Source organism: Epinephelus fuscoguttatus, linkage group LG12, assembly GCF_011397635.1.
Source record: "Epinephelus fuscoguttatus linkage group LG12, E.fuscoguttatus.final_Chr_v1".
NCBI classification, from domain to species: Eukaryota; Metazoa; Chordata; class Actinopteri; order Perciformes; family Serranidae; genus Epinephelus; species Epinephelus fuscoguttatus.
This window is the reverse complement of record NC_064763.1, coordinates 2325020-2353018: the sequence shown is the minus strand read 5'-3', so window position 1 is coordinate 2353018 and position 27999 is coordinate 2325020. Positions and strand designations below refer to the sequence as shown.

General features: G+C 39.2%; 1 protein-coding gene and 1 long non-coding RNA gene across 4 annotated transcripts in view; one reads left to right on the top strand and one right to left on the bottom strand.

Moving 5' to 3' along the window:
- Positions 1 to 1128: 1128 nt before the first annotated feature.
- LOC125897997 (immunoglobulin superfamily member 5-like) overlaps positions 1129 to 27999 on the bottom strand; it is a 52286-nt gene continuing 25415 nt past the window's right edge. For 2 of the 3 annotated variants that reach the window (XM_049591578.1, XM_049591580.1), the window contains 5 exons: positions 24757 to 24876; positions 24635 to 24659; positions 24409 to 24506; positions 24188 to 24252; positions 1129 to 2239 (listed from right to left, as the gene is read on the bottom strand). In XM_049591578.1, coding sequence (XP_049447535.1) covers positions 2132 to 2239; positions 24188 to 24252; positions 24409 to 24506; positions 24635 to 24659; positions 24757 to 24876 — 416 coding nt within the window. In that variant the 3' untranslated portion in view covers positions 1129 to 2131. The remainder of the gene's footprint in view (positions 2240 to 24187; positions 24253 to 24408; positions 24507 to 24634; positions 24660 to 24756; positions 24877 to 27999) is intronic. The other variant, XM_049591579.1, reaches the window with a different exon arrangement.
- LOC125898036 (uncharacterized) lies at positions 10172 to 12445 on the top strand. The gene is made up of 2 exons (XR_007450556.1): positions 10172 to 11624; positions 11772 to 12445. It is a non-coding gene; the product is annotated as an uncharacterized LOC125898036 (long non-coding RNA).

Here is a 27999-nt window from a genome sequence, read left to right as displayed (position 1 = left end):
CTGGGACATTAATGAGCAGCACGGGGGCTCCACAAGATACTGTCCTGGCTCCATTCCTGTTCACACTGTACATGGCGGATTACAAATACAACTCTGAGTCCTGCCACATCCAGAAATACTCGGACGACACTGCTATCGTGGCGTGTATCAGGAATGGGCAGGAGTCTGAATATAGGGACTTGATAAAAGCCTTCAGTGACTGCAGTCACAAGAACTGTCTCCTCCTGAACACCTCAAAGACCAAGGAAATGATCATAGATTTCCACAGATTCAAGCCCCCTCCTCAGCCAGTGAATACCTGTGGGGTGGACAAGGTGGTGCCAAACTATAAGTATCTAGGTGTACACCTGGATAATAAGTTGGACTGGTCCCTAAACACAGACGCTCTCTACAAAAAGGGGCAGAGCCGCCTTTTTTTCTTGAGGAAGCTCACAAAGATGCAAGGCAACTGGACAAACTAGTCAAAAGAGCTGGCTCTGTGATTGGAGTCAGGTTGGACACACTGGAGGAGGTGGTGGAGAGATGCACACTGAAGATGTTCGAGGCCATCATGAACAACCCAGATCATCCACTCCACAACACCTTGGTGGACCAAAAAAACTGAGGTGGACGGCTCCTCTCTCTTCGATGCAGGACAGAGAGATACAGAAGATCCTATATACCAACAGCCATTAGGTTTTATAATTCTTTGACATATAATAGATGAGCTGTCAGATAATTGAATTTCCCCTTGGGGATGAATAAAGTCATTCTTATTCTTATTCTTATTCTTATTTGATGTTCAGTAATCTAAAAAAAAAGAAGATAATAATATTGATTACAATAATGATAATAATGACGCGTGATGATGATGATGATGATGATAATAATAAACTTATAATAAAATTTAAAAGAAAAATAATAATAATAATTTAAAAAATCAGAATAATGAAGATTAATAAGACAAACATTAACAACAACAAATCACTCGTCATATAATTAAATCTCTAAGTTAAAGGAAGGATGTATAATCAATTTCCTCATTTAAACCAGGATAAATCATTGCATCGAGTTTGAAGATCCAAAAAGTTTCTCTCTGGAGAAGTCTGCGTAACCGATGTGTCCTAATAGCATACTTATGTTCTGAAAGTTTGTCCTTAAGTCGTCTTTTGGTGCGTCCTACAAAAAAACAGTTGCATGGGCATGTTAGACGATATAAAACAAATGCTGTATTGCAGTTAATGAAATTCCTTTGGTTATATGTCCTTATATGTCCTCTTGAAATCAGTGAAGGTCTTTGTTTGAACCACATTAGGACAGTGCTTACATGTGTTAATGAGAAACTTTAAGATACCTGAGGGTTTCTTTAACTAATCTCTAACCTTTTGCACCCTGATGAAGACCACAGAGTCGAAACCGGTCGGTGTTTTTAATGTAAATAGCCATGTTTTGAAATAAAGGCTTTTAAACTTAATTTGAATGCTTCTGTCTCTGCTCCACACATGAGTGCCTGAAGTTCATCTTTTGTTCCCATGTGCTGACCCTTTTCTTCAAGAGCACCTGCATTTGTTCTTGAGTACCATGTGATAAAGACGGTCCTTGAGCACACTACTATCTCATTCTTCACATGTTAAAGCCTCTCATACAAACATCAATTGTATTTATAACAACTGACGTTTGTAACTGTAATAACAATTTATTTATGTCCACGTAAAAAGAGCTCATACAATGATACAAATATTTGAGGTGCAATAGAATACATTTACAAAGTCATACACCAATGGCACAGGCTTTTCCTACAAGTTAGTATCAAAGGTGCAGGCTACCTCTTTAAAGTCTACCCAAAGGAAACATAAATTGTTTGACACAGACACACAGACACAGACACAGACACACAGACACACACACACCTATCATCTAATCTCTACTCCAGACTCTTATCAAATCACCACATACATCACAACTGCTTTATGTTATTTTCTCTATGTCTGTCGATGATGACTGTCTTGTTTACCTTGTATGGACACCTACGTCTATTTTTGTCACATCATTTCACTTACACAAGAACAGAAACCAAACTAGTAAGGCTTAAACGTGCTGTACAAGTTTGTTTTAAAACTCCTAAACATTTGCAGATGTCCTCTGTTTATCCTTACACAATGGTGACATGTCTGTGTTTCCTGAAGCGTGATTCATCCACAGTGGCGTAGGCACTATTGTAGCCATTTCCTGCCGGGTTACTGTTCACAACATCGGGTATCTAAAAATCAAAAGCAAAACACATTTGATATTAAAAATGTATCTGATTTGTTTCTTAAAGTTAGCTAAAGATTGCAGTTGAAACAGACCCATATGGAATATGCTCCCACAGAACTCCGCAGATTCTCCACAGATTTTAGGAATATAGATGCTGCTTGTAAAGCTCAGAATGTTGTCATTGTCTCCTCCACCTCTTTATGCATGTGTGTGACATGCAGGTGTGTGTATTCAGTTAGCATTAAAATCTAAGTTAGTAGCGTAGTGAGAAGAAATTAAAAAAAAAAAAAACATTTACTGTTAAGAGATTAATAGATTGTCACATTAATTTTGTTCTCCCTGCTCCATGTTGAACCTTCTAACGGCCATGTGTCCCCCCAAATGTGTTCCCACGTTTTTTGACTGACAATTCCAACAGATGTTACATTTAGGTAAAATGCACATTCTAGCTCCTACAATTATGGAAATGGTTATTACAGAAGTCAACCTTTTGTTAAAGAGTAAGATACTTTTCATTTTTTTTAACCATGAGCTGACTGAGAGTCAAATCTCTATTGAGCCTTGTATTCCTTTGGCCCATAGCAGTAATGATTTTATGAGCTTTTTTAATGACAAAATTCTAACTATTAGAGGCAAAATTCATGACCTCCTGTCCCCAGATAGTACCTATCTAATCTCAAACACAGCTGTAAAACTTAATATATATTTAGATTGCTTCTCCCCAATTTCTCTTCAATTGACCGCAGTGATTTCTTCATCTAAATCGTCAACATGTCTCTTAGACCCCATCCCAACTAGGCTACTTAAGGAGGTCTTACCTTTAGTTAACACTCATATATTAGATATGATCAATATATCCTTATTAACAGGCTATGTACCACAGTCTTTTAAGGTAACTGTAATTAAAACTCTACTAAAAAAGCCCACCCTGGATCCAGAGGTGTTAGCCAACCATAGACCAATGTCTAATCTTCCCTTTATGTCAAAGATCCTTGAGAAAGTAGTCGCACACCAGCTGTGTGATTTTCTCCATGATAATAATTTATTTGAGGAATTTCAGTCAGGATTTAGAGTGCATCATAGCACTGAGACAGCACTAGTTAAAATTACAAATGACCTTCTGATTGCTTCAGGCAAAGGACTTGTCTCTGTACTTGTTTTATTAGATCTTAGTGCGGCATTTGACACAATTGACCATCAAATTCTACTGCAGAGACTGGATCACTTAATTGGCCTAAAAGGTTCTGCACTGAGCTGGTTTAAATCTTATTTATCTGACCGTTTTCAGTTTGTTGACGTTCATAATGAATCATCCTTACGTACCAAAGTTTGTTTTGGAGTTCTGCAAGGTTCTGTGCTCGGACCAGTCCTATTTACTCTATATATGCTTCCTTTAGGTAACATCATGAGAAATCACTCTGTAAATTTCCATTGTTATGCGGATGACACAGAGTTGTATTTATCGATGAAGCCAGAAGAAACTAAATGTCATAACGCCCTTAAAGACATAAAAACCTGGATGAGCACCAATTTCCTGATGTTAAATTCAGACAAAACTGAAGTTATTGTTCTTGGCCCCAAACAACTCAGAGACTCTTTATCTGATGACATAGTTTCTCTAGATGGCATTGCTCTGGCCTCTAGCACTACCATAAGAAACCTCAGAGTAACATTTGATCAAGATTTGTCTTTTAATTCTCATTTAAAACAAACCTTGCAGACTGCATTTTTTCATCTGCGTAATTTTGCGAAAATTAGGCCTATCCTGACCCGAAAAGATGCAGAAAAATTGGTCCACACTTTTGTTACCTCTAGGCTGGATTACTGTAACTCTCTATTATCAGGTAGCTCTAGTAAGTCCTTAAAAACTCTCCAGCTAATTCAGAATGCAGCAGCACATGTACTAACAGGAACTAAGAAACGACATCATATTTCTCCTGTTTTAGCTTCTCTGCACTGGCTCCCTGTAAAATCCAGAATTGAATTTAAAATCCTACTGTTACTCTTTAAAGCTCTAAATGGTCAGGCTCCGTCATATCTTAGAGAGCTCATAGTGCCATATTTTCCCACCAGAACACTGCGCTCTGAGAACGCAGGGTTACTCGTGGTCCCTAAAGTCTCCAAAAGTAGATCAGGAGCCAGAGCCTTCAGCTATCAGGCTCCTCTCCTGTGGAATCATCTTCCTGTTACGGTCCGGGAGGCAGACACCGTCTCCACATTTAAGACTAGATTTAAGACTTTCCTCTTTGATAAAGCTTATAGTTAGGGCTGGCTCAGGCATGCCCTGTACCAGCCCCTAGTTAGGCTGACTTAGGCCTAGTCTGCCGGAGGACCCCCCTATAATACACCAAGCACCTTCTCTCCTTCTCTCCCTCTCTCTCTCGTATTCTATTTCTGCATCTTGCTAACTCGGCCATTCTGGATGTCACTAACTTGGCTTCTTCTCCGGAGCCTTTGTGCTCCACTGTCTCTCAGATTAACTCATATCGCAGCGGTGCCTGGACAGCGTGACGTGTGGTTGTGCTGCTGCCGTGGTCCTGCCAGATGCCTCCTGCTGCTGCTGCCATCATTAGTCATACTTCTACTGTTATTATACACATATGACTATTGTTACATATGTATACTGCCAGATATTAACACATACTTTCAACATATTGTACCTCTCTCTCTCTATCTCTTTCTCTCTCTCTCTCTCTCATTGTGTCATGCGGATTACTGTTAATTTATTATGCTGATCTGTTCTGTACGACATCTATTGCACGTCTGTCCGTCCTGGAAGAGGGATCCCTCCTCAGTTGCTCTTCCTGAGGTTTCTACCTTTTTTTTTTCCCCCGTTAAAGGGTTTTTTTGGGGGAGTTTTTCCTTATCCGCTGCGAGGGTCATAAGGACAGAGGGATGTCGTATGCTGTAAAGCCCTGTGAGGCAAATTGTGATTTGTGATATTGGGCTTTATAAATAAAATTGATTGAATTGAAATTGATTTTTTTCTTGAAGTATTCATGATTAAATAAAATTTCTGATTTAAAGTTTCTACTAAAATCTGCTATGTAATTATTTTAGCCTGTTTGAGGTAATTTTAGCTTTTAATCTATTGTGTGAGGATTTTCTTTTTTTTTTTTTTTCAAAAAACAACTGTTATCATGAAATAATACTGTCTATCACATTACCAGCAGGGGGGGATATTCTTGCAGAATTCAGCAGATTTTCACTTTGAATGGTTTAAAAAACCTGAACCCTGCAGATTCCATTTAGGCCTGTTTATATTTCAGCCTCCTTGCTATTAAAAACAACATTTATAACACAACTGTGTAACTATTGTTCCATGGGAAAAAGTAATCACCTTGGAAATACTAGACCCTACTTGTAGATTTGAATAATATACTGTATCTGTTCAGAATGAAGAATAAGATCAACTTTATTGTCCCACAGAGTGGGAAATTTGTCTTGGGCCCTAAACCCATACTGCAGCCACAGAAATACAACATACAACACAGTACATAGACAACTCAACATTATACCCAATATACAATAAGAAACATAAAAAGATAGATAAGTAAACTAGAAAAGCACTTGGAGAGCACAGACCTCTGTGAAGCAGCTCGGATTTCCAGCCATTTTATTATTTTATCCACTTCGCTTCAACCGATCACCACCAAAATTTTATCATCTGTTCCTTGTGTCATTATCAGCCTTTCCTGAATTTCCCCAACTACAGGCGCTCCATTTCAGCTGCGGAGCGCCTGTCCATTTGTCTCCGGTGAGTAGCAGTTTATTGTTGTTGACACCATAGACTGTACAAAATAATGGACGTAGTCACCGTGACGTCATCCGTCCGTTTCTGAAGAGTGGATTTGAAGCTCAAAATGAGGGGGTCCGGCAAGATGGCGACCTGGACAGACGCTTCCTTCTGAGCTCCTCTATATCCCCGAGTACCAGACTTTAAATGAACTATTAAAACTTACTCATTTTCAGAACAAGAAGTGAAACATTTTTCTTGCGTCCGAAGCTTCAAAGGTAAGCTTACACCACCTAACGGCCAAGTAAGAGGACTCTATCGTACCTCCCGAAGCTGACACCGCTAGCAAAAAACTTTGCTAGCAACAAGTGCTACAATGACCAAAAGAGACGCAAGAAGCCAGAAAAAAGGAACACTGCTAATGGACAGCATCCCAGACCACGCTTACGCAGGGTTGTGCACACCATTACCCTCCTCTCCTCTTAAAAGTCCCAACCCGAAAAAAATCTGCTCTGAAATGGAAGACGAAGCGGTCTCCAATGCTGACATCCTAAAAGCCATTAATAATTTGAATGACCGCTTTTCCAAGTTTGAGGAAAGGGTATTAAAAAACTCCGCTGAGATCGCGGCAGTGAAAGAAAACATGAAAAACCTAGAAATGCAGTGCAAAGGAACAGACGACTCCGTGAAGTCACTGAAAGACCAGTTCACCACCATGCAAGAGAAACAAGATGATGCGGAAAGGTACAGCAGGAGGTGGAATCTCCGTCTCCTAAATCTCCCCGAGAAACAAAATGAGGACGTAAGAAGAGAAGTGCTGGAGATCATCACCCAGATAATCCCAGACGAGAAGAACAAGCTTGGATTTATGATCGACACAGTGCACAGAGTCGGACGACCACGAGAAAATCAAAGCACACGCCCCATCATCATACAGTTCACTATGCGCACCTTCAGATACAAGGTATGGAGAGCATCCCTCAACGCAGATGTCATGAAGGAAAAACAACTTCGGATGGCGGAAGATCTCACCTATCAGGAAAAACAATGCAGAAACAAACTCTGGCCTCTCGTCAAGCAAGCACGCATCGAGGGAAAAAAGACCAGATGGCAGGGACCTGTTGCCATTATTGACGGTGTTAAGTCGGTGCGTAAGTCTGTATGTCTCTGGTTCAGATGTTCCATCTAAACTGAAATTAATGTGAAGCCCACGTTTTAGGTGACTTGTTTCCTATACTTGTTCATTATGTAGATAAGGCTTTATGCTCACTTCTTTGGTTATAAAAAGTTTAATGTTGTTCTCTAAGGTACTCAATACTCAGTGTTTAATACTTGGAAAGTATTCTCTAACTCTCTGACAGCCTCAGTTCAGAGTTCTGTTACTTCATAGTTTCATTAACAGACATCCATTTCATATATTTCATTACCTTTCTTATTTCCTTTCATGGCAGACTATTTTAGTTCTTTGAAAATAATATCTCTCAATGTTAATGGTATTCGTGATGTTACTAAAAGGAAATCGATTTTTATGTTTTGTAGATGAAAAAATGCTGATTTAATTTTCTTACAAGAGACTCATTCAGTTGAAAGTGATGTTAAGTTTTGGAAAGCACAGTGGGGTGACCAGTTTTTCTTTTGCCATACCTCTCAACAGTCAGCAGGTGTAGCCATCCTCCTTAACAAATTCAGTGGTGATATAATTGAATCACTCATGTCAGATGAGGGCAGATGGATAATTTTGACACTTAAACTGAATAACTCCTATTTCATAGTTTGTAACTTGTATAGCCACAATTACCCTGCTCAAGCCAAGATTATGTTTACACAGCTCTGTGATAAACTAGCTGCTTTTAAAAACAAGTACAAGGAAGCACACTTTATCATTGGAGGTGACTTTAATGATGCTCCAAATGATCTCATCGACAGAATTCCGGCAAGAACAACCCAAAACTCAAGATTTAAGAGTACAGCCTTTATTTCTGAACAACTCTCAGTAATAGATATCTGGCGTTTTTTAAACCCGGACAAAAAAGAATTTACCTGGAGTAATGCTAACAGATCTTTGCAATCCAGAATTGACTTGTGGTTTATATCTCCCTCTAGTACACAATTTGTTGTGGAATCCTCACATGATTATGCCCCCTTATCAGATCATAATTTAATCACTATTCATTTAGTTGGGACTAAACAAAAGAGAAATAACTTGCGTGGGTACTGGAAATTAAATATTAATCTGTTAAAAGACTAATTATTTTGTAATTTAGTAAACACAACTGCAAAAAAGATTTTTAGTAACAGTGTTTCAAGTCACACTCAAAAATGGGAATATTTTAAATTCAAAGTTAGAGAATTAGCAATACAATGTAGCAAAGAAATAAAGAAAAATAACATAGCTAAAGAATTCAGTATCATGAACGACTTAATACCTTATTACTGAAAGCTTCTCTATCAGAAGAAGAACAAATTAAAATGAAAAAACTAAAAGAAGACATAGACAACTTATATATTGATATGGCTAAAGGAGCTTTCATAAGATCCAGAGCAAAATGGCTGGAGCAAGGGGAGAAAAATTCTAGTTATTTCTTTGCTTTAGAGAAAGGTTTGCGTAAAAGAAATAATATAGTTACTCTTAAGATTAATGACAACGTAACCACCAACATTTCGGATATTTCAAAATATGTAAGCTCATTCTACAGCAATATTTACAAGTCTAATTTTCAAATTAATGATTGTGAAAAATTTATCAATTTAATTAAAAAAATCACCCCTACCATTTCAGAGCAATTTAAACAAAATTGTGAGGAACCCATCACAAATCTTGAAATCTCGGAGGCAATTAAATCTATGAGTAAAGGGAAGTCGCCTGGCATTGATGGAATTCCAGTTGAATTTTATCATCATTTTTGGAGCATCATTGAAAGCCCTTTAATGGAACTATTTAAAGAATGTTTGAGTAAAAAGGAGATGTCCACGACCATGAAACAGGGTCTAATAACCCTAATTCCCAAACCAGACAAAGACCACTTATTAATAGAAAACTGGAGACCCATCACACTCCTAAACTCTGACTATAAGATTTTCTCTACAATTTTTGCTAAACTTTTAAAAAAGGGTCTTACTGAGATCATAGGTGAAACTCAGACAGGTTTTATGACCAATCGTCACATTAGCTCTAACATAAGACTTGTTCTTGACCTATTGGATTACTCTAATTATATTGAATCTGAAGCCCTCATAGTCTTCCTCGATTTCTATAAGGCATTCGATACTGTAGAACACAGTTTCTTAGTTAAAGCGCTCCAAATTTTTGGTTTTGGTCAAAACTTTATTTCAACAGTTGAAATGTTTTATAAGAACATTGACAGTAGTGTTATGCTTTATCCAAACACAACACCAAGATTCCCGGTTATGAGATCTGTTCGTCAGGGTTGTCCTATCTCACCTTTTTTGTTTCTGATTGTTGTTGAATTACTTTCATTACACATTCTCCATGATCCAGTCCTTAAAGGTTTATCTATTTTTGGTAAAGAAATAAGAATAACTCAACTAGCTGATGACACTGCCTTATTTCTAAGGGATAAACAACAGATTGAACATGCTATATCCCTAATAGACATGTTTTCAGCTGCATCAGGTCTAAAACTGAACAAATCTAAATGTGAAATCTTGTGCTTATTTCAGACTGGAGACAAAACCTTGCATGACATGCCTGTTAAAAATAGTGTTAAATATCTTGGAATTCATATTTGTAAGGACCCGATGGAACGACAGCTTCTCAACTTCTCTCCCAAAATAAACAAAACCAAAACCATTTTAAACATGTGGCTCCAAAGAGACCTCTCCATCATGGGAAGGATCCTATTAACCAAAGCAGAAGGAGTGTCACGCTTTGTCTACCCTGCTCTCTCTTAGTCTTCCGGACTCAACATGCAAAGACATTAATAACATCTTCATTAACTTCGTTTGGAAAAACAAACATCACCACCTGAAGAAGGAGGTTTTGTCTGGACCCAAAGCGGAGGGGGGCTTCGAACTCTTGGACTTTAAAGACTTGAATTATACATTTAAGATGAAATGGTTAAAAGAATGTTTGAAAGCACCCAAGTCTTTATGGTATTTCATCCCTCACAATATATTCAAAGAAGTGGAGGTCTACATTTTTGTTATTATGTAATTATAATGTTTCTAAACTTCCTTTATGTCTGTCTAAATTTTATCAACAAGCTTTGTTGGCATGGAAATTGTGCTATTCACATAATTTCTCTCCTCACAAAACAATAATATGGAACAACGAGAATATTACTAAAGGGAACAAGTCTCTCTATTTTCAAAACTGGGTTGAAAAGAACATAATACTCATGAAACACCTTTTTAACAGTGAAGGTCAATTAATGTCCTATGAAGCATTTCTTCAGAAACAAACATTTCCTGTCAAACCCAAGGAATATAGATCTGTGGTTAATTCTATTCCTAGTGGTTTGATAGAACTAATGAAAGGATATAATAATCAGCACGAGATTCTTAACCCTCAATGTACACTTTACATAAATGGCATTCAATTTATGAGTTACAAATGTACCAACAAACATATTAGGGAATGCTTTTATAACAAAAGAAAGATAACACCGCGTGGAAAGGTTTTTTGGAATTCTCAAATTAAAGACATAAATTGGCGTAGAGCATGGCTTGTCCCCTTTAAATTCCTATTATCTAACAAAAATAGAGAACTACATCTTAAATTGTTACACAACATCTATCCAACAAATCTATACATTTCTAGATTCTCAGATGCTGATGATAAATGCACTTTTTGTAAAGCTGAAACTGAAAATATAACTCACTTATTTTATAAATGTTCGATTTGTGTTACTTTTTGGAAAGACTTGGAGAAATTTCTGTTTAACAAAACAACAGTTGAGTTTCGATTTGATGAGAAAAATATTATTTTTGGTTTTTCTCCTCAAAATAATAAGTATAACATTGTGAACCTTTTTATCTTAATGGGTAAATTTCACATTCATAAAGCCAAGATGTCAAAAGCAATCCCGTCATTTACATTATTTTTAATTGAATTTAAACTTTATTTTGAGTCTCTGAAATATATAGAAAATAACAAGAAAGGCTTATTTGCTCTTCAATTTTATTCAGAATACCTTGATTGAGTTTGTCTGCCACTTTATGTAAATTTTTACTTTTCTAACTTTTGTGTCTGATTCATTATTTATTCGTTTCATTTTTGAGCCTTACTCCACTTTCTTTTCTCTTCTTTCTTTTTCTTTCTATTCCTGTTTTATTATATTAATTTGCCTTGATTTGGAAATGTCTGATTGTTTGTATATACTTTATTCCTGTTATTATTCCTTGTCCACTGTTGAATTTAAATAAAGCTTTAAAAAAAAAAAAAAATTTGAAGCTCAAAATACTCCGCTCTGGACGTCGCCATCTTGGCAGTGCCTGACTCCGCCCAACTCCCGGACAATCAAAAATGGGCAAAGAGGCGGGCCAAAGGAAGCCCACCTCGCTCGGCGCTGCTAAGTTAGCTAAGGCTAACAAGCTAGGCTAAGAAGCTACTTTGGCTAAGAAGCTACGCTACTTTGGCTAGCCCTGTGGTGTTGGCTGCTCCCTTGGTGCCAGCTCCCTCACGAAACTTGAGGTAAGTTGAGTTTAGCTGAAACTAACGTTATACAACAAACTTTGAAACAATGATTCAGCTGTTATCTTAAAAAAAAAACGCTTCAACTTTTTAAAAAATATATAACGCTAATAATTTATTACACTCATTTTACTTTCATATACACAGCGTGGATCATTGGTGACAGCTATGTCCGGCGTGGTGTCCAGAGAGCTGCAGAGACCTTGGGAAGTACCCTCAGCATGCCGGGCGTCCGTGTCTGCTGGTTTGGCTGGGGTGGACTGCAGTGAAGAGGCCTTCTCTCCTTCTTTTCGCACTCCCTGCGAGGAAGAGCAGCACCAGATGTCCTCATCATCCACTGTGGCGGCAGTGACATGGGGAAGGTTAGCAGTGTCAAGAAGCTGGTCAGCATGATGAAGGAGGACCTGCACCAGCTTCACCTCCAGCATCCTGGCATTAAGATAATATTTTCTTCACTGGCCCAAAGATGCAGGTGGGAGGCTGGTGGCAATCCAGCAAAGATTGATAAATCCAGGAAATGTGTGTTATGGCTACATTTGTTCATAGTTTAAATGGTGCCATAATTGAGCACCCTCACATCAGACACATTCATCTCACACCTAGGGGAAATTATACGTTTTTAAGTAAATTAGTTAATTGTCTTAAAGACCACCAAACGCAGTGAACTGCTTACTGTTGGCAGTGTCACTGCTTTTGAATTTGGCCTTTAGGACACATTTTGTTAGGCTTGATCATAGCCCAGGCTGTCATGGCTAATGTTGAGCTTTTGATATTCATCTATAACTTGTTTAAAATTTCAATAAATTCTATTTACATTTGCACTCCTTTTGTCTTTGTTACTGACTGAATGTTGTATTTCACAATCAAATCTGACTGTCAATTGAAAGGACAAACAAATCATATACTACAGACAAAACATTAAGCATTAATGTTTAACATTGTCACTGACAAAAAATTAAGCTGTCCATTTCTGTGTGGGCCTGATTATTTTAACTTTGTACTTGAAGATAACTAAGCATCTCACACCCAGCAGCAGAGCCTGAGAAGATTTTGGAGAGTAAGCTTTGTTTGCTGCTCTGTTAGAAGTCTAGTTTTAACACAGAAGAATGTGACTGGATAAAAGGGCTCAAAGTGAAAAACAAAGAATTAGCTGGACACAATAGTTTTGAAGCCCCCAAGGAGGTATCACTTGTTGCTATGTTGCCAACTCTGAGAGGGTCTTCCTCAGGCAAAGGTACTGTGACGTTTTTATAGTGAGGCAAGCACAAAGATAATCAGCCAATTATGTGTTGCTGTTTTTTTTTAGCCTCACTATATAAGTCTCAATACCGAGCAATACCCACAGAACCTTCTCATATGTCACAACGTCACAAATAAATAATACCTCCTACAGGACTTAAAACTATTCAGTGTGCAGATATTTCCTTGTTTTTCACAAAAGGAGGAGACTTTCTCAGTAAATTTTCTTCATTTGTCTTAAAGAAATGTCCAAACAAAACCAGCACATAACATCAGCTTTTCATTTTTTTTTTTTTACATTCTGCTAAGATAAATGCAAACTTGGGTAAATGTTAAGACATAAATGAAAACATTAAGATGCCATTAATAACTATTATATTTTGTTAAAGGTTTAAATCACCACTATATTTCCAATCATCACAGGAAACTGATGAAAGACAGCTTTCAAGAAATTAGCTTTTACTCTAAAGTAAATTTTGTCTGATCCACTTTATATCACAAAAATTCAAACCATTTCACAAACAGTTTAACAAAATTAAGTCAAAGCTTGCATTCATGAAAACATCCATTTTAAAATGTTACAAAAAGTACACATGAAATAAATGAAAAGATTTATAACAGTAATTATAAAACCTATGGATTAGGACCCAGTGTCATAATTTGCAAAATCTTAATTTCTTGTTGAACAACCTCTTTACTGTGGAGTAAATATCACATTGGCCGAGGCGTTGTAACTTTCCTCAAGTGTCCTACATGAGAGAAAGATAATAGGTTAAAAACACAGGTAGAAAACATTGGCTACAGCCTGTCTTGGTTAAAAGCCCACTCACCACCAAAATGATCTTATTGCTGAGTAAGTGGCTGTCATTCATAAAATAGTTTTGTGTTTAAGTCCTGTAGATATTCAACTTTATATTTGAATGTGATTTTAAATTTAACTGTACTATCAAGACAACTGGAGTATGAATGTACAGTATGCAATTCATCCACATTAAAATAATTGTTGCTATCAAAAGGAAACTGAACTGTTCTCAAAGCTCACTGCCACTGTGGAATCATGCTATGTTCGGCTGTCTCATTATGAGAATATTTTTTCCATTGGTTCTTCACAGACTGTGTGTGGGGAAAAAGGTAGTAGTTCTCACTTTGATAAAGGGTCTTTGCATAAAAGGCACTAAAATGTTAAAGTCGGTAAATACATGTCATGTTCCTTGATTAATAAAATCTTCATTTGGCCTTTTGCATCAGGGGAACACTAAACTGCACTGGTGTGTCAGTAATTTCACCTTATCAGGAATAGTACGGAGCAATCTATGCCCTAATCGAGTACTTAGTAATGTATGACAATTAGTAATTTATGTAATGCATTTAAATGTATTATGGACAATAATTCATAATTTTAAACTAATAAGTTTCTTGACTCTTTGTGAGGTACTGTATAAAAAAAGGTGTCTTTATCCTGGAGTCAGTGCTGAAGTGATGACTCTCAAAGTGTTCACTGCACAGGGAAGTCTTGTTTGGAGTCCAGTTCTGTCTCCTCGTGTTGAGTGTCCACTGGTCCAGTCTGTCTGGGTCACCTAGAGGAAAACTTTACACAGACAAATAGATATTAAAAGTAATATATGTGTTAGCTACCTACTTTACAGACACCTTTACATGCAAACAATACAACTTAACTTACTTCAATGTTTAACAGATCATAATCAAATTTATTTTGTAAAACAAAAAGGTGGTGGCCATCACAGTCCTCATATTCTGTCTGTGCATTATCTATTGTTGTTTAAGCACAGGCCTATATCATACACTAGTCTTCTCAATATTTTGTATGTGACAGTCAAATGTCACATTAGTTTTTTTTCAATCACGTTACACACCTTATTGTAATTTCACACAGTTCGCCACTTTTTAATTTAAATACACAAGTATAGCCTTAATGTTACGTTAACGTTACGCTGCTCATATGACAACGTTAACATTGCAACACGTTAGCTAACTAACGTGGTGGACCTTTATTTTCAAACCTCACACAGCCTCAGCCTTTTGTTCAAAATATTCTCCCCCTAAATGCGTAACGTTAAATCCTAACACTTCTCTGTCAGGCTCTGACTTCGATGCATCCCCGGACTGGCGTCTTGCTCGAAGGCTAAATGTTAGCTGGCTGATTAGGTAGTTAACGAGCTAAGCTTGTGTTGTATCGTGTTGTCTGTGGCTCTGTAACTTGATGTGGATGTTGCTGCTGTGATACAGGTCGCATTTGAAAATGAGACCTCCGGTATCAACGTGATTTTACATGTATTAAATAAAGACTTAATAATATAATAATAAGCTGACAAGTTAGGTTGTGACCGCAAACACCGATACACGCTGCTGACAAGCTAGATGGTGACCGCTAATTAGTGCTAACATATAAACATAAATAAAATAATACTAGAATTTCAGAATTTCACTTACCGAAAAACCTGGAGCACAGACTTCTTGGACGGTCTGTTGGTATAATTAGTCGAACAGCAAGCCATATTACTCCAATATTTGCCTGAAAAATTATCCGAAAGGCGCAAACACGGCTGAGAGGACAGGTTCAATGCCTTGAACATGGGCACGAATTGGCTGAGATGACGCCAAGCAGACGGCCGAGTCGAGTCTCAGCTCTGCAGCAGAGCCAGCGGCTAGTTAGCATGCTAGTTAGCCACCTGTGATGGTGCGACCTGTTAGTCAAAGTGACCACGCCCTTAATTATGCGCAATTTCGAACCTTAATAACATTTAAACGGAAGAGTTAGAAAAAAATTCACCCCCCTAGAGTTGTCATGAAAGTTGAACTTAACTATAGAGACCAAAACCATTTTTTGTACCAGGCTGTAAACATGTTTATTTCTGCTCTAAAGTTGAGCATTTTAACATGGGGGTCTATGGGAATTGACTCACTTCCGGAGCCAGCCTCAAGTGGACAGTCAGTGAACTGCAGTTTTTGGCACTTCCGCATTGGTCTCACTCGTCTCCCCCGGAGGTTGGGGCTTGGTTGACACACGCCAGTGACATCGGGAGAATCTCAACGCTGATTGGCTTTCGTGGCACAGCGTCACGCGAATTCGCCTCAAAAGTTCAATATTTTCAACTCGAGCGATGAGGCATTGGACGCGAATTTCGCGTCTATCGCGCCGCGCTGAACGCCTCTATCACGTCCATTGCGTCGCACTAGACGCGTCCATCGCACCGCCCGGCGCGAATTCGCGTCTTTGCATTGACTTTGTATGTAATCTTGACGCGCGAATTTGCGAATTCGCGTTTGGTGTGAACGCAGCTTAACAAATTAACAACTTCACATGGCTAGTAATTTCATTATTTTATTTGTATATTGATCACCACCTCTTACGTTTCTGAAAGGCATGCAGAAGGGTACAGCATAAGCTGAGAGGAATGGTAACTTTTTGATTTATACTTGCATGTTTGACTTTGCAAGGGTGAACACTGTATGCCAAATGTGTCATGGGTTCTCTTGAGAATTTACCAAGAATTATGTATAGAATATGGTCCGCATTTATTTCCTATGGTAAATAACTGACATGTAAACGGTGACATGATTTCGAGGTAAACTTTGGCTCTAGGGATGGCAATCTAGGTCAGTCAGTTGGTATACTGTGATGTTGACACTTGTGTTTTTAGTGATATGTCAACTATTGAATGGATTGCCATTACATTTGTAACAGATTTTCACTCTGCCGAGAGCCGGCCTGATGCATACACAAACTAAGCGGCTGCTTAGGGCCCCGTGGTCAGCACAGGGTCCCCAAGAGTGCTTCAAATGTCCCACAGAGTCGGGCAGCCGTATGCTCACTAGGCAAGCTGTGTTGGCTCTGCAAATCACATGAGGTCTCCTCCTCTCCCTTGTATCAAAGCAGGTGTCAATGTTTGCAACTTCCAAAAAAGGATGAAATGGAACTATCCTTTTGGTCACGAAAAGAGAAAAAAACACCATGAGAGTGAATTGCAGGGACAGCAGTCAGGTAAGCTTTGTTCTGTCATCTCCAAGTTTGATATCAGTAAATAACAGTAACATCACTCTAGCCTGTCAGTCTGTCTGTCTTGTTAACCTAGCTGGGCAGTAACTCTCTCGGTCTGGCTGTATCTCGCTTGTTTGCTAGTCACTTCTAGGCTGTATTGCGACTTTGTGCCTGGCAAAAGTGAAAGTAAAATACAACTATTTATTACATTTTATAAATGCCAATGGGCCACAGCTTTAATAAATGTCAGCTAGGAAAAGATAACTGCATTGTGTGTGAACATGCATTTATATGCATGTGCACAAAATGAAACTCTTACTTTCCAGTAACATTAGCAACCTTTGTGATCAGTCCAGACAAATATAAGGGTGATGGCACTTCTGAGAGGGGTATATAATTTTATAACAAGACAATAATTATCTAGTCTCCAGTCAAGGTTTAGTTCCAACTCTGGACTAATGCAGGATGGAAAGCAATGGGTTGACATTGACTTTTTAATTAATTTGCTATTGAATTTAAACTGTTGATTGGCTGGGCATACTGGGCAATACGGATGCTCTCAGTAAATAATAACCACCAAGTAACCAGCCACGCCATATTATAAATAGTATTATATTTGAAAATGTATTAAAGGAAATCTGGGGGAATAGTATGTCAATAGAGGAGGTACGTGATCATCAACCAATACAAGTAAAGATTGAGTTACTCTACTTCCAGTACAGCTGGCTTCAGCAAATGCAGACACCATTAAAATATGAACTGTTTTATCTGTTTCTAGAAATGTTTGCCCTGCTCTCCATCAAGCCCTCACCCACCCGGACTCAAAGAACTCATATGTGCGAATGCTGTTCCTAGATTTCAGTTCAGCATTCAACACAATCATTCCCCAGCAGCTCATACAAAAACTCGGACACTTGGGACTCAAAACCTCTCTCTCTAACTGGGTGCTGGACTTCCTAACAGGGAGGACACAAAATGTGCGGGTCGGCAGCAACACCTCCAAGACCAGTTTAGTTGAAGAGTTTATTATTGCTTTAGATTGTATTAGTTTATTGATTCATTTTGTTAGGTTAGTAGTTGAATATATTTATACTGACAATGTAATTGCCCTGTTTTGTTTTGTTTGTAATTTAGTTATTAGTGTTTAGTGTTTGTATGTTACCCCCTTTTTGTTTAGAATGGTCTGATCAGCCATTATATATATGCCCTTTTGTGTTGAGTTCAGGAGGTCTGTTTTGTCCTTTGTTGGGCAGTTACTTTGTTGGTTGGTTAACTCAATTTATTTCCTGACTTAAGTTCTGTTAGGTTGTTGGTTTTGGGTAAGTAAAACCCTTTTTTTTTTTTTTTTTTTTTTTTTTTTTGAAAAACCACCTGTTTCCTCGTGCTTGCTGGCTCGGTCTCTTACATTTGGTGGCAGTGGTGGGATCAGCCAGGTGAGGACACAGGCATGTTTTTTTCCCCACATTTTTTTTTCTTCTTTTTTCCCCCTCCATTTTGTGAAAACATGCACCGTGGAGGAAAAGCTGGAAGAGGAGGTCCTAGAAAGCCGCACACAGGGTTAGAAGACCACATTGAGATTGAGGAAGAGATGGAGGGTGGAGCTTAAAAGGGAGCATCAGGCACTGGGGATGAAGAGAGCAGAGAGCCAACAGTGAGAGACCTGACAGGTATTACTCAAGCCTTCATGGGGCAACAGATGGCCCCTGAGGTGAAATTGAAGGAGGAAGCTACACAGCAGGAGCAACGGTTTTAGACGCTACATCATCAGTTCAGGCTTTTGCAGCAGGAGGTACAGGCTTGCACATCTCCAGTACCAGAACTCACTCACCCCGTTTTTTTGGAAAAACCACCTGTGTTTCCTCGTGCTTGCCAGCTCGGTCCCTTACAGAATGCACATCTCTGAGGTCCTCTCCTGGACCAACAACACTACATCGCTGGCCAAGAAAACTCAAACACGCCTCTACTTCCTCCGCAAACTGAGGAGAGCAAGAGTCCCATCCCCCATCATGTGCTCTTTCTACAGAGGCACCATTGAGAGTGTCATCACTGGCTGCATCACTGTGTGGCATGAAGGCTGCACTGCCTCCTGCCAGAAGACTCTGCAACGCATAGTGAATACAGCCGGCAAGATCATTGGTACCACCTGCAGAGTTATCAGCATTGCTGGTGACACTTCCTACCCCTCATACTTCCACTTCAGCCTCCTGCCATAGGGGAGAAGGTACCGGCACCTCCGGGCCCACTCCACAAGACTCAAAAACAGCTTTATCCACCAGGCTGTCAGGATGTTGAACTCTACCCACTACCTCCCCATTATGCCCCCCGCCCCTGGATTGTAATTCCACCCACTGCCCATTAAAGGAGAACTAATGGTTTTTTCAACCTGGGCCCGATTTTCCGATCTACTTTTGTCTAAATGAGTGATAGGATGTCCAATATTTGACATTTCTCCAGTATGAAGCTAGGGCTGACCTGCCTGCAGCCCGTGAGCGCATGCTATATTAAATAATAGGGCACTCAGACAGCGTCAAACAACGTCAAAATACGTTCACTAAAGTGCTTTTGTTTTAACACAGATGGGCTCAGATTGTTAGTATAATTATCCGACAACATAACGCAAAGGAGAAATGAACGTCTGTGTTTACCTTTAGCTGGATGTTCCTCTGCCTGTTGCTGCTCCCTCTCTCTCCTCGTCCGCTCTTCAGTTTCAATGAGCTCTGCATCCGTGTAATTCCATGTACTCAGTTGGTCAAAATCGGGTAAAAATTCGGACATGTTTGTTGTGGCAAGTCAAAACACGCACTCAGAGAGTGAAAGTCTGGCTCTGAAATCTCAAGTCTCGCGAGATTTGAATTGTTGCAGGAAGTTACCGCTGGAGTGACCTTACAAACGTGAGGAGTTACTCTGTTTGGAGTAGTCATGGCTGAATTTTTACCCAATTTTGACCAACTGTATCTGGATGAGCCATTTGAATTTGATGACCGCCCGTATTTATTTGAACACGGAGTACATGGACATACACGGATGCAGAGCTCACTGAAACTGAAGAGCGGACGAGGAGAGAAAGGGAGCAGTGTTACTTCCGTAGCACATATACTGAAATTGCAACAGGCAGAGGAACACGTCCAAATCCAGCTAAAGGTAACGTAAACACAGACGTTCATTTCTTCTTTACATTATGTTGTCGGATAATTATACTAACAATCTGAGCCTATCTGTGTGGAAAAAAATTCACTTTGAGTGGACATATTTTGACGTTGTTTGATGCTGTCTGAGTGCCCTATTATTTAATATATCGAGCACTCACGGGCTGCAGCAGGTCAGCCCTACCTTTGTACTGGAGAAATGTCAAATATTGAACATCCTATCACTCATTTAGACAAAAGTAGGGCCCAGGTTGAAAAAAACATTAGTTCCCCTTTGAGACTACCTCTGCTGTTTTGCACATAGACTCACTACATCTGCACCCCAGTGTTCTGTCTGTCTTATACACTGTGCACTTTACTTCACTTTACTTTTACCATTTGCACCACCCCATATCTGCTGCTGTTGGTCATTTGCACTATAGGTTGCTCTAACATGCACCTTGATCACCTTGATTGTACATAGGTTTAGAGTATCTTCTAGAGTGTCTCATGTTTTAGTTATACTGCATAGTTTTATCTTTATTCTTACTTGTATACTGTTTTTTATTGCATTATTATTATTCCAATTTAGCTTTCTTTTAGCTCTTAAATTGTATGACATTATACTAGGTGAGAGGGAAACAACATTTCGATTCCCTGTATGTCCTGCACATATGGCAATTGACAATAAAAAATTTTTGAACATTTGAACCTGAACCCTTGTCCTTGGGCAATTTAATGTCAACATTTTATTGAAACGCGGCTCATTTGATCACTGTACCAGACCTTAAAATATTAGTTATTTGTAATAAATCTATATTACCATATGGTTGTCTTGTGCATAATATCTTTTTGGTTGTATCATATCTTTTATCAGAAAATTGATTCAGCCCTCTCCAATTAAAACATAACACAACATGTGCATCCAATTTCAATCAGATGGAGCAAAAGGCTCTGAAAAGCACAATTCATGGTGTTGGGGTGTTTAGAAAATACTGTATTTACTGTAGTCTATTTAAAGATAGTGTTGGCTTACTTGTACTTTATGTGTGCTTAAAGATACACATAACTTAGTTTAGTGCGATGTGAAATGGCAGTACATTACTTTGAGTAGGGGTCCCCAAGCCAACTTCACTTAGTAATTGTCACTTATTGCCACCAGCAGGTCAAAGTTTTCACTTATCCTGGGAAATATCTAAACATCTCCAAATTGGATTGTCACAAAATGTTTCTGTGTCAGCTGTTTTTATTTTTTGTCTGCTCCTTCGTCCCTGCCTCCAGCCACTTCCCTCTTCACCAGGCCCCTGCATTGCCATTATCCATCCATCCACCAGATGTCCTCAGACTCTCCCACCTGTCCCAGTCACCTGACTCTCACTTGTACCTGATCACCTGTTTTTACTGTACCTCATTAGCCCTGCAGTATAATTACTCATTTCCACTTTTTCTCTGTCAGATTGGTAATGCTTTCTTCCCTGCTGTCTGTACCTGAACCTATATCTGTACCTGAACCTGTATCTGCACCTGAACCTGTATCTGTACCTGAACCATTGTCTGTATCTGAGCCTGTATCTGTACCCAAACCTGTATCTGTACCTGAACCATTGTCTGTACCCAAACCTGTATCTGTACCTGAACCTGTATCTACCTGAACCAGTTCCTGTACCTGAACTTGTATCTGTACCTGGACCTGTATGTGAACATGAACAAGTATCATAACCTGAATCTGTATGTGTACCTGAATCACCTGAACAAGTAGATGTACCTGAACCTGTATCTGCACCTGAACCTGTGTCTGTACCCAAACCTGTGTCTGTATCTTAACCATTCTCTGTACCTGAACCTGTATCTGTATCTGTATCTGAACAAGTATCTGAACCTAAACCTGTAACCTTCAATAAACCACTCAACTGTTCTTATGTGCCTGGAGTGTATGTATTTGGGTCCATTCCCTGTTTCCTCGCTCTCACACATTTGTGGTTTTGAATGAAATGTCTCATCACCTATTGAATGGTTCCCTTCAGGATGTATTGTAATCATTTAGGCTATTCCCTGACTTTTCCTCGTGTCATCATCATGCAAGATTTTCATTTGCCCAGTACTTTGTATAATACATTCTTGCCACTATCTCCTAACAGGATCAATGCACACCACTGCATGTCAATATTTTACTGCTTTTACGGGTAAAAGCTCAAAAAAGAGAATGTAGAAAAGCAGAATGCAGGTGGCGAAAAATCAAACTCCAGGTTCATTATGACATCTATAAGGAAAGTCTGCACATCTATAACTTGGAGCTAAAAAGGGCACGGCAGTCCTTTTTCTCTGAGATTATCAACAAAAATACACACGGACTTTATTTACTGTTGTTGACAGACTGACAAACCCATCAGCGTCAGTCCCTCCTGAACTGCTATCCACCAAGGCATGCAATGACTTTGCTTCTTTTTTCACAGACAAGATTTTAAAGATAAGACAGACAGTCTGTAACTTCAACACAGTGGCTACTTCACCTGTGCCTTATAAGATCACTCCAGTTAATTTGGCACTTTTTCACCCATTAAATTATGCTACTTTGACAGACATAGTTAGAAACCTTAGGTCCACTACCTGCTGCCTTGACACTCTGCCTACAAGCTTTTTTAAAGATGTTTTTAAGGGTATAGCATCAGATATACTACAGATAGTCAACTGTTCTCTTCAGTCAGGCCTTTTTCCAACGGCCCTGAAGACCGCAGTAATTAAACCTCTCTTATAAAAGCCTAATCTGGATGCCTCAGTAATATATAACTACAGGCCCATATCAAACCTACCATTTTTAGGAAAGATCATTGAAAAGATTGTTTTTCAGCAACTTAACACCTTCTTGGAGCAAAACAATTCCTTTGATGCCTTTCAGTTAAATGCTAAATTGGTTTAAATCTTATTTACAAGACAGGGATTTCTTTGTGTCACTTGGCAATTATGAATCTGTGCAAACAAAAATTACATGTGGAGTTCCTCAAGGGTCCATTCTTGGGCCTCTTCTGTTCAACATCTATATGCTCCCTCTTGCTCAGATTATGGAATATCATAACATCTCCTACCATACTTATGCAGATGACATGCAACTTTACATAACAGTGTCACCAGATGACTACAGTCCCCTACATCTGCTAAATAAGTGCATTGACGAAATCAATACATGGATGTGCCAGAATTTTCAACAACTAAACACAGACAAAACTGAGATAGTTGTTTTTGGCCCCATAGAACAAAGATCAGTAGTCAGTGCTCACCTTGACGCCATGACACTAAAACCTACAAATCAAGCCAGAAATCTTGGTGTAGTTCTGGACTCAGACCTAAATTTCAATAGTCACATTAAGACAATTACTAAATCAGCCTACTACCACCTTAAAAACATAGCAAGAATAAAAGAATTTCTGTCTCAACAAGATACAAAAAAACTTGTTCATGCTTTAATTTTCAGCAGGTTGGACTATTGTAACGGTGTCTTCACAGGCCTGAGTAAAAAATCAATCAGACAACTGCAGCTCGTCCAGAACGCTGCTGCCAGAGTCCTCACCAACACCGAGAGAGTGGAGCACATTACACCAGTGCTTAAGTCACTGCACTGGCTTCCTGTGTGTCAAAGGATAGACTTTAAAATCTTGTTACTTGTCTATAAAGCACTAAATGGTCTTGGGCCTAAATACATCTCTGATATACTTGTACGTTATGAAGCATCCAGACCCCTCAGATCATCTGGAACAGGTTTACTCAGTGTTCTCAGGATCAAAACCAAACAAGGTGAAGCAGCCTTTAGTTTCTATGCTCCCCGCCTGTGGAACAAACTTCCAGGATATCTGAGGTCGGCTGAAATTGTCAACTCATTTAAATCAGGGCTTAGTTTACTGCAGCTTACCAGTGAACTAGATATGTAACTTATTGTTAGGATAATCTGTAGCTATTGTTTTTATATTTGTCTGCTGTTGCTTTTGCTTTATGTTGGCTTTTTAAATGCATTTTCTGCACTGTTTTTAACTATTTATTGTCTTGCTTTTAGCTCTTGTTTTTAATGATCTTTTGTTTTTAATGTATTTCTCTTGTAAAGCACATTGAATTGCCTTGTGTATGAATGGTGCTATATAAATAAAATTGCCTTGCCTTGCCTTGCCTTGCTACTATTGCATTCAATGAGTACTCCTGAACAACCCTACCTCAAAAACCTTGGAGCTATTTGCCTGGTAAAAGTCACAGTCACTGTGTTCACTGGGAGTGACACCTGTGAAGAGAAAAGAGATGGAAATGAGGAATTTTGACTTTGTGTAGATAATGGCAGTAGTATAGCGTGGTAGCATATGCTAATAGAGTGCCAATTTGTCAAGGGTTTTCATTTCATCCCTGTGTGAGCTCATGTACATGCATTTATTGGTCTTACTTGTTTGACCCTCCAGCACATATCCTGCGTTCACTTGGCCCTGTCTCAGTGCAGCTGCACTGACACTACTTATCTGGCTCTGTGTCCTCACTCTTCTGCTACACACAAACATGAATGACAACAGAGGATTTTACTGTATGTGAAAACATTTAGAAGCACATGTTGTTATGTAGAGGTTGAATAACAAAGTAGTGACAAAATATTTATAATTTCTGTGGCTTCTTACCTCATTTCATCTTGGTAGTTGGGTTCTGAAGAGGATTGGAAGATAAATTTAGAAACACTTAGAATGTTGGGCATGCAGTATAGCGTATAAGCTGTGTCAGACTGATATGATTGGGGCCTTACGTTTTTCTTTCCTGCCTTTGTAGCAGAAGATTATTCCAATGATGAGCAAAACCAGCAGAGCAAAACCTCCAATGGACACGACCACAGCTATCAGCACGGTCCAGTCAGGAGGTTTGGGAACTGTTGCAGAGGCGACATCCAGCAGAGCTTATTATCCGACTGAACAGTCAAATTGAAATTACCCAACTGGGGGAAAGAAGCATATTCACTTTATGTTGAACAGTGTTGATCAAGTTACTCTCAAACTGTAATGTATTACATATTACTAGTTACCTTCATCTAAAAGTAATGTTACACAATATTATGCTCTGAGTAGAGTCAGAAGTTACTACTTCAGCGTTACTTTGACCAAAATAAGATCACAAGAAGTAAGGTTTATTTTAAATGGATGAGGGTCATGTTGATTCACAGCGGGTAATCAAAGCACAGAAACTCCAGTTTATTACAGTTCATTTCAAATCCAGTGCTGCACAGGTCTGACCCATTCATGCATTCACATACAGTAGTTACCACACCACAACAGGCGTTGACAAGGTAATGTTAGAGACATGGAAGAGGAGAGCAAGTGTAACGTTACAAACGCAACCCCGGAGTTTAAAACTCAACCGGAGTCACTGATGACTGATGAGTTTTAGAATAAGGTTACAGTGCTAACGTTAGATAGTAGCATTAATGTTATTAGTAAGTGGAAATGCAAAAGGAAGATAGCGTTAATGTTTCAGAGGCTACGCTACAGTAGGCTAATGTTAGCCATTAGCAACCAGATGCTGTGTTGTCATAATGTTATGAACTGAACTTATTTATTTTCCATTTTTACGCGCAGCACAAAAATGAAATGACGTTTCGCATACCCCAAGCAAAAAGAAACAAAAGATTTAAAAACAATTTGTGCAACATATAAGAAAGAACATATGGTGCACTAGTAAAATGAAAAGGGTCGATATTTCACAGTCAAAAACTCCAGACAAACACATCCTGAGAGCAGACCTGGGAATCCCCTTCACATCACAGCACCATGAATTGTTTACTGCTTACCAGATGATGCAGCCTCCCTGTCTGCTCTATGTAGTGTTAGCCCCATTAGCTCAACACCGGAGTCTGATATGTCACCATTCATCCATGTCTCAGTGAATACAATCAAGCAATCCCTCACTGCTCGGTGAGTGGATCTCCACAGTCGGATGTATGTCGCATGCTGGTTTGATGGGGTTAGCACTTAGCCTAGAGCTCTTAGCCAAGCCCTGTGAGGCAAATTGTGATTTGTGATATTGGGCTTTATAAATAAAATTGATTGATTGATTGAAGAGCTAACCCCTCCGTGCTTCCCCCGCTCCCACATCCTGTCACAGTGCTGCCGGCGTCTCCCAGTCGGGACAGCCCCAGGCGAAACCACGGTCATCTCAGGGCTAGCTTGATGTAGCAGGCCAAGCTTGCTACACATCCTGAGCTCTCTTGGTTGTAGCGTTAGATCTCTGCAGCGGTTTCTAATGTCTGTTAGAAACTCGCGACTGTATTGCACTGAAGAATTTACTTCTTGTTGTACCATGTTTATAGTTTATATCCACAAGCATCCCTGTCACTAGTTTATATCCACAAGTGTCCCTGTTACTACCTATACTAGCTTATTTGTTGTCTCACAGACTCTGGGGCGGGGGTGGGGTGTTATGCGAGCGGTTACATCAGTCGGAGGCCTCCACGTGGGGAAGACAGACAGGACAGGAGAAAACTCCGACCATTCCGAGTTTTCTTAGAACCATATGAGAAAGAATAATTATGAGTCATTATGAAAGACAAAACCAAAACTGGCTTGTCCGTCTCATCAAGACCTAAAAATCACGTGCTGCAACCCCTGACCTAAATCCAACAGGAAGTGAGCTATTTCCCTTTCAAATAAGATTTCGCCTCAAAAATGCTCTTTTTTAAAAATTTCTTAAAAAATCATCTCCTCCTACACCGTTTATCGTATCGGCTTCAAACTCGCACACATGACAGATCAACTCATCCTAATCAGATATTCTGTATAACTTTGTCATTACTCGAATGGTTTGGATTTTATGGTGTCTTACAGGTGATGTCTTACAAAGCCTCCTGACGATTTTTGCGCCACCTATACATACTAAAATGCCCGCCGCGACCCGTACGAATGTCGTAGAAAGACAAAACCAAAACTAGCTTGTTCGTCTCATTGAGACCTACAAATCATGTGCAACACCCCTGACTTAAATCCAACAGGAAGTGAGCTATTTGCCCTTTCAAAGTAAGATGTCATTTTTCAAAAATTCTCTTACTAAAAAATATTTCCTCCTACACCATTTATCGCATCGACTTCAAACATGCGCACATGACAGACCGAGCCCTGCTAAACAATTCCTCTGAACAACTTTGTCATTACTTAATTCCTCTTGACAATTTTTGCAACACCTAGACACACTAAAATGGCTGTTGTGCCCTGTAGGAATTACGTAGAAAGATCAAACCAAACCTGGCTTCTTTGTCTCCTTGAGATCTACAAATCACTCATTGACACCACTGACCTAAATCCAAAAGGAAATGAGCTAGTGCCTCTGAAAGTAACATGAGCAAATGTGTCTGCATTCAGAACGACTGTATCTCTCTGGTGATATCTTCAGATTGACAATCAGACCCATGGTTTGGGAGCAGGAAGGACTAGTCTGAGAAAATTGAAAGCCATCTTCAAGTTCTTGGCCTCTCCCCCTTCCTCTCACTCAACTACATGCTGTCATTAATTAGCATGACAATGGCTTCACTCTGACAGACACAAGTCTGTGTGTGTGTGTGTGTGTGTGTGGTCACACACACATGACAGGATAACATTGACCAAACTGACCAGCTCATGTGTCTCATTCCTACATTCTCCTAAATAAATGCCTGATAGCAAAAACATGTAAATACAAGATTACCAGGTCAAACTCTTTTGCCTCATTTAGAATTGGAATCAAATCTGTAGCTAAAAATGTGCTGCAGCAGTATACGATCAAATACATGTAGTCCTGCTCAGTTTCTCCACTGAAATTAACTAGTGTCTGCCTGCTGTTACATCAGGAAAGTATACACATCCTAGAGGAAATGTTACACTCCAAAATTACAAGCTCCTTTGTTTAACCCTCCTGCTGCCCTAAGGGGTCAAAGCGACCCGAGGTTCTCGAGTGGCAGTAGCAGTAGCAATAGTAGTAGCAGTAGTAGTAGCAGTAGTAGTAGTAGTTCCCCTCCACCCCCTTAGTG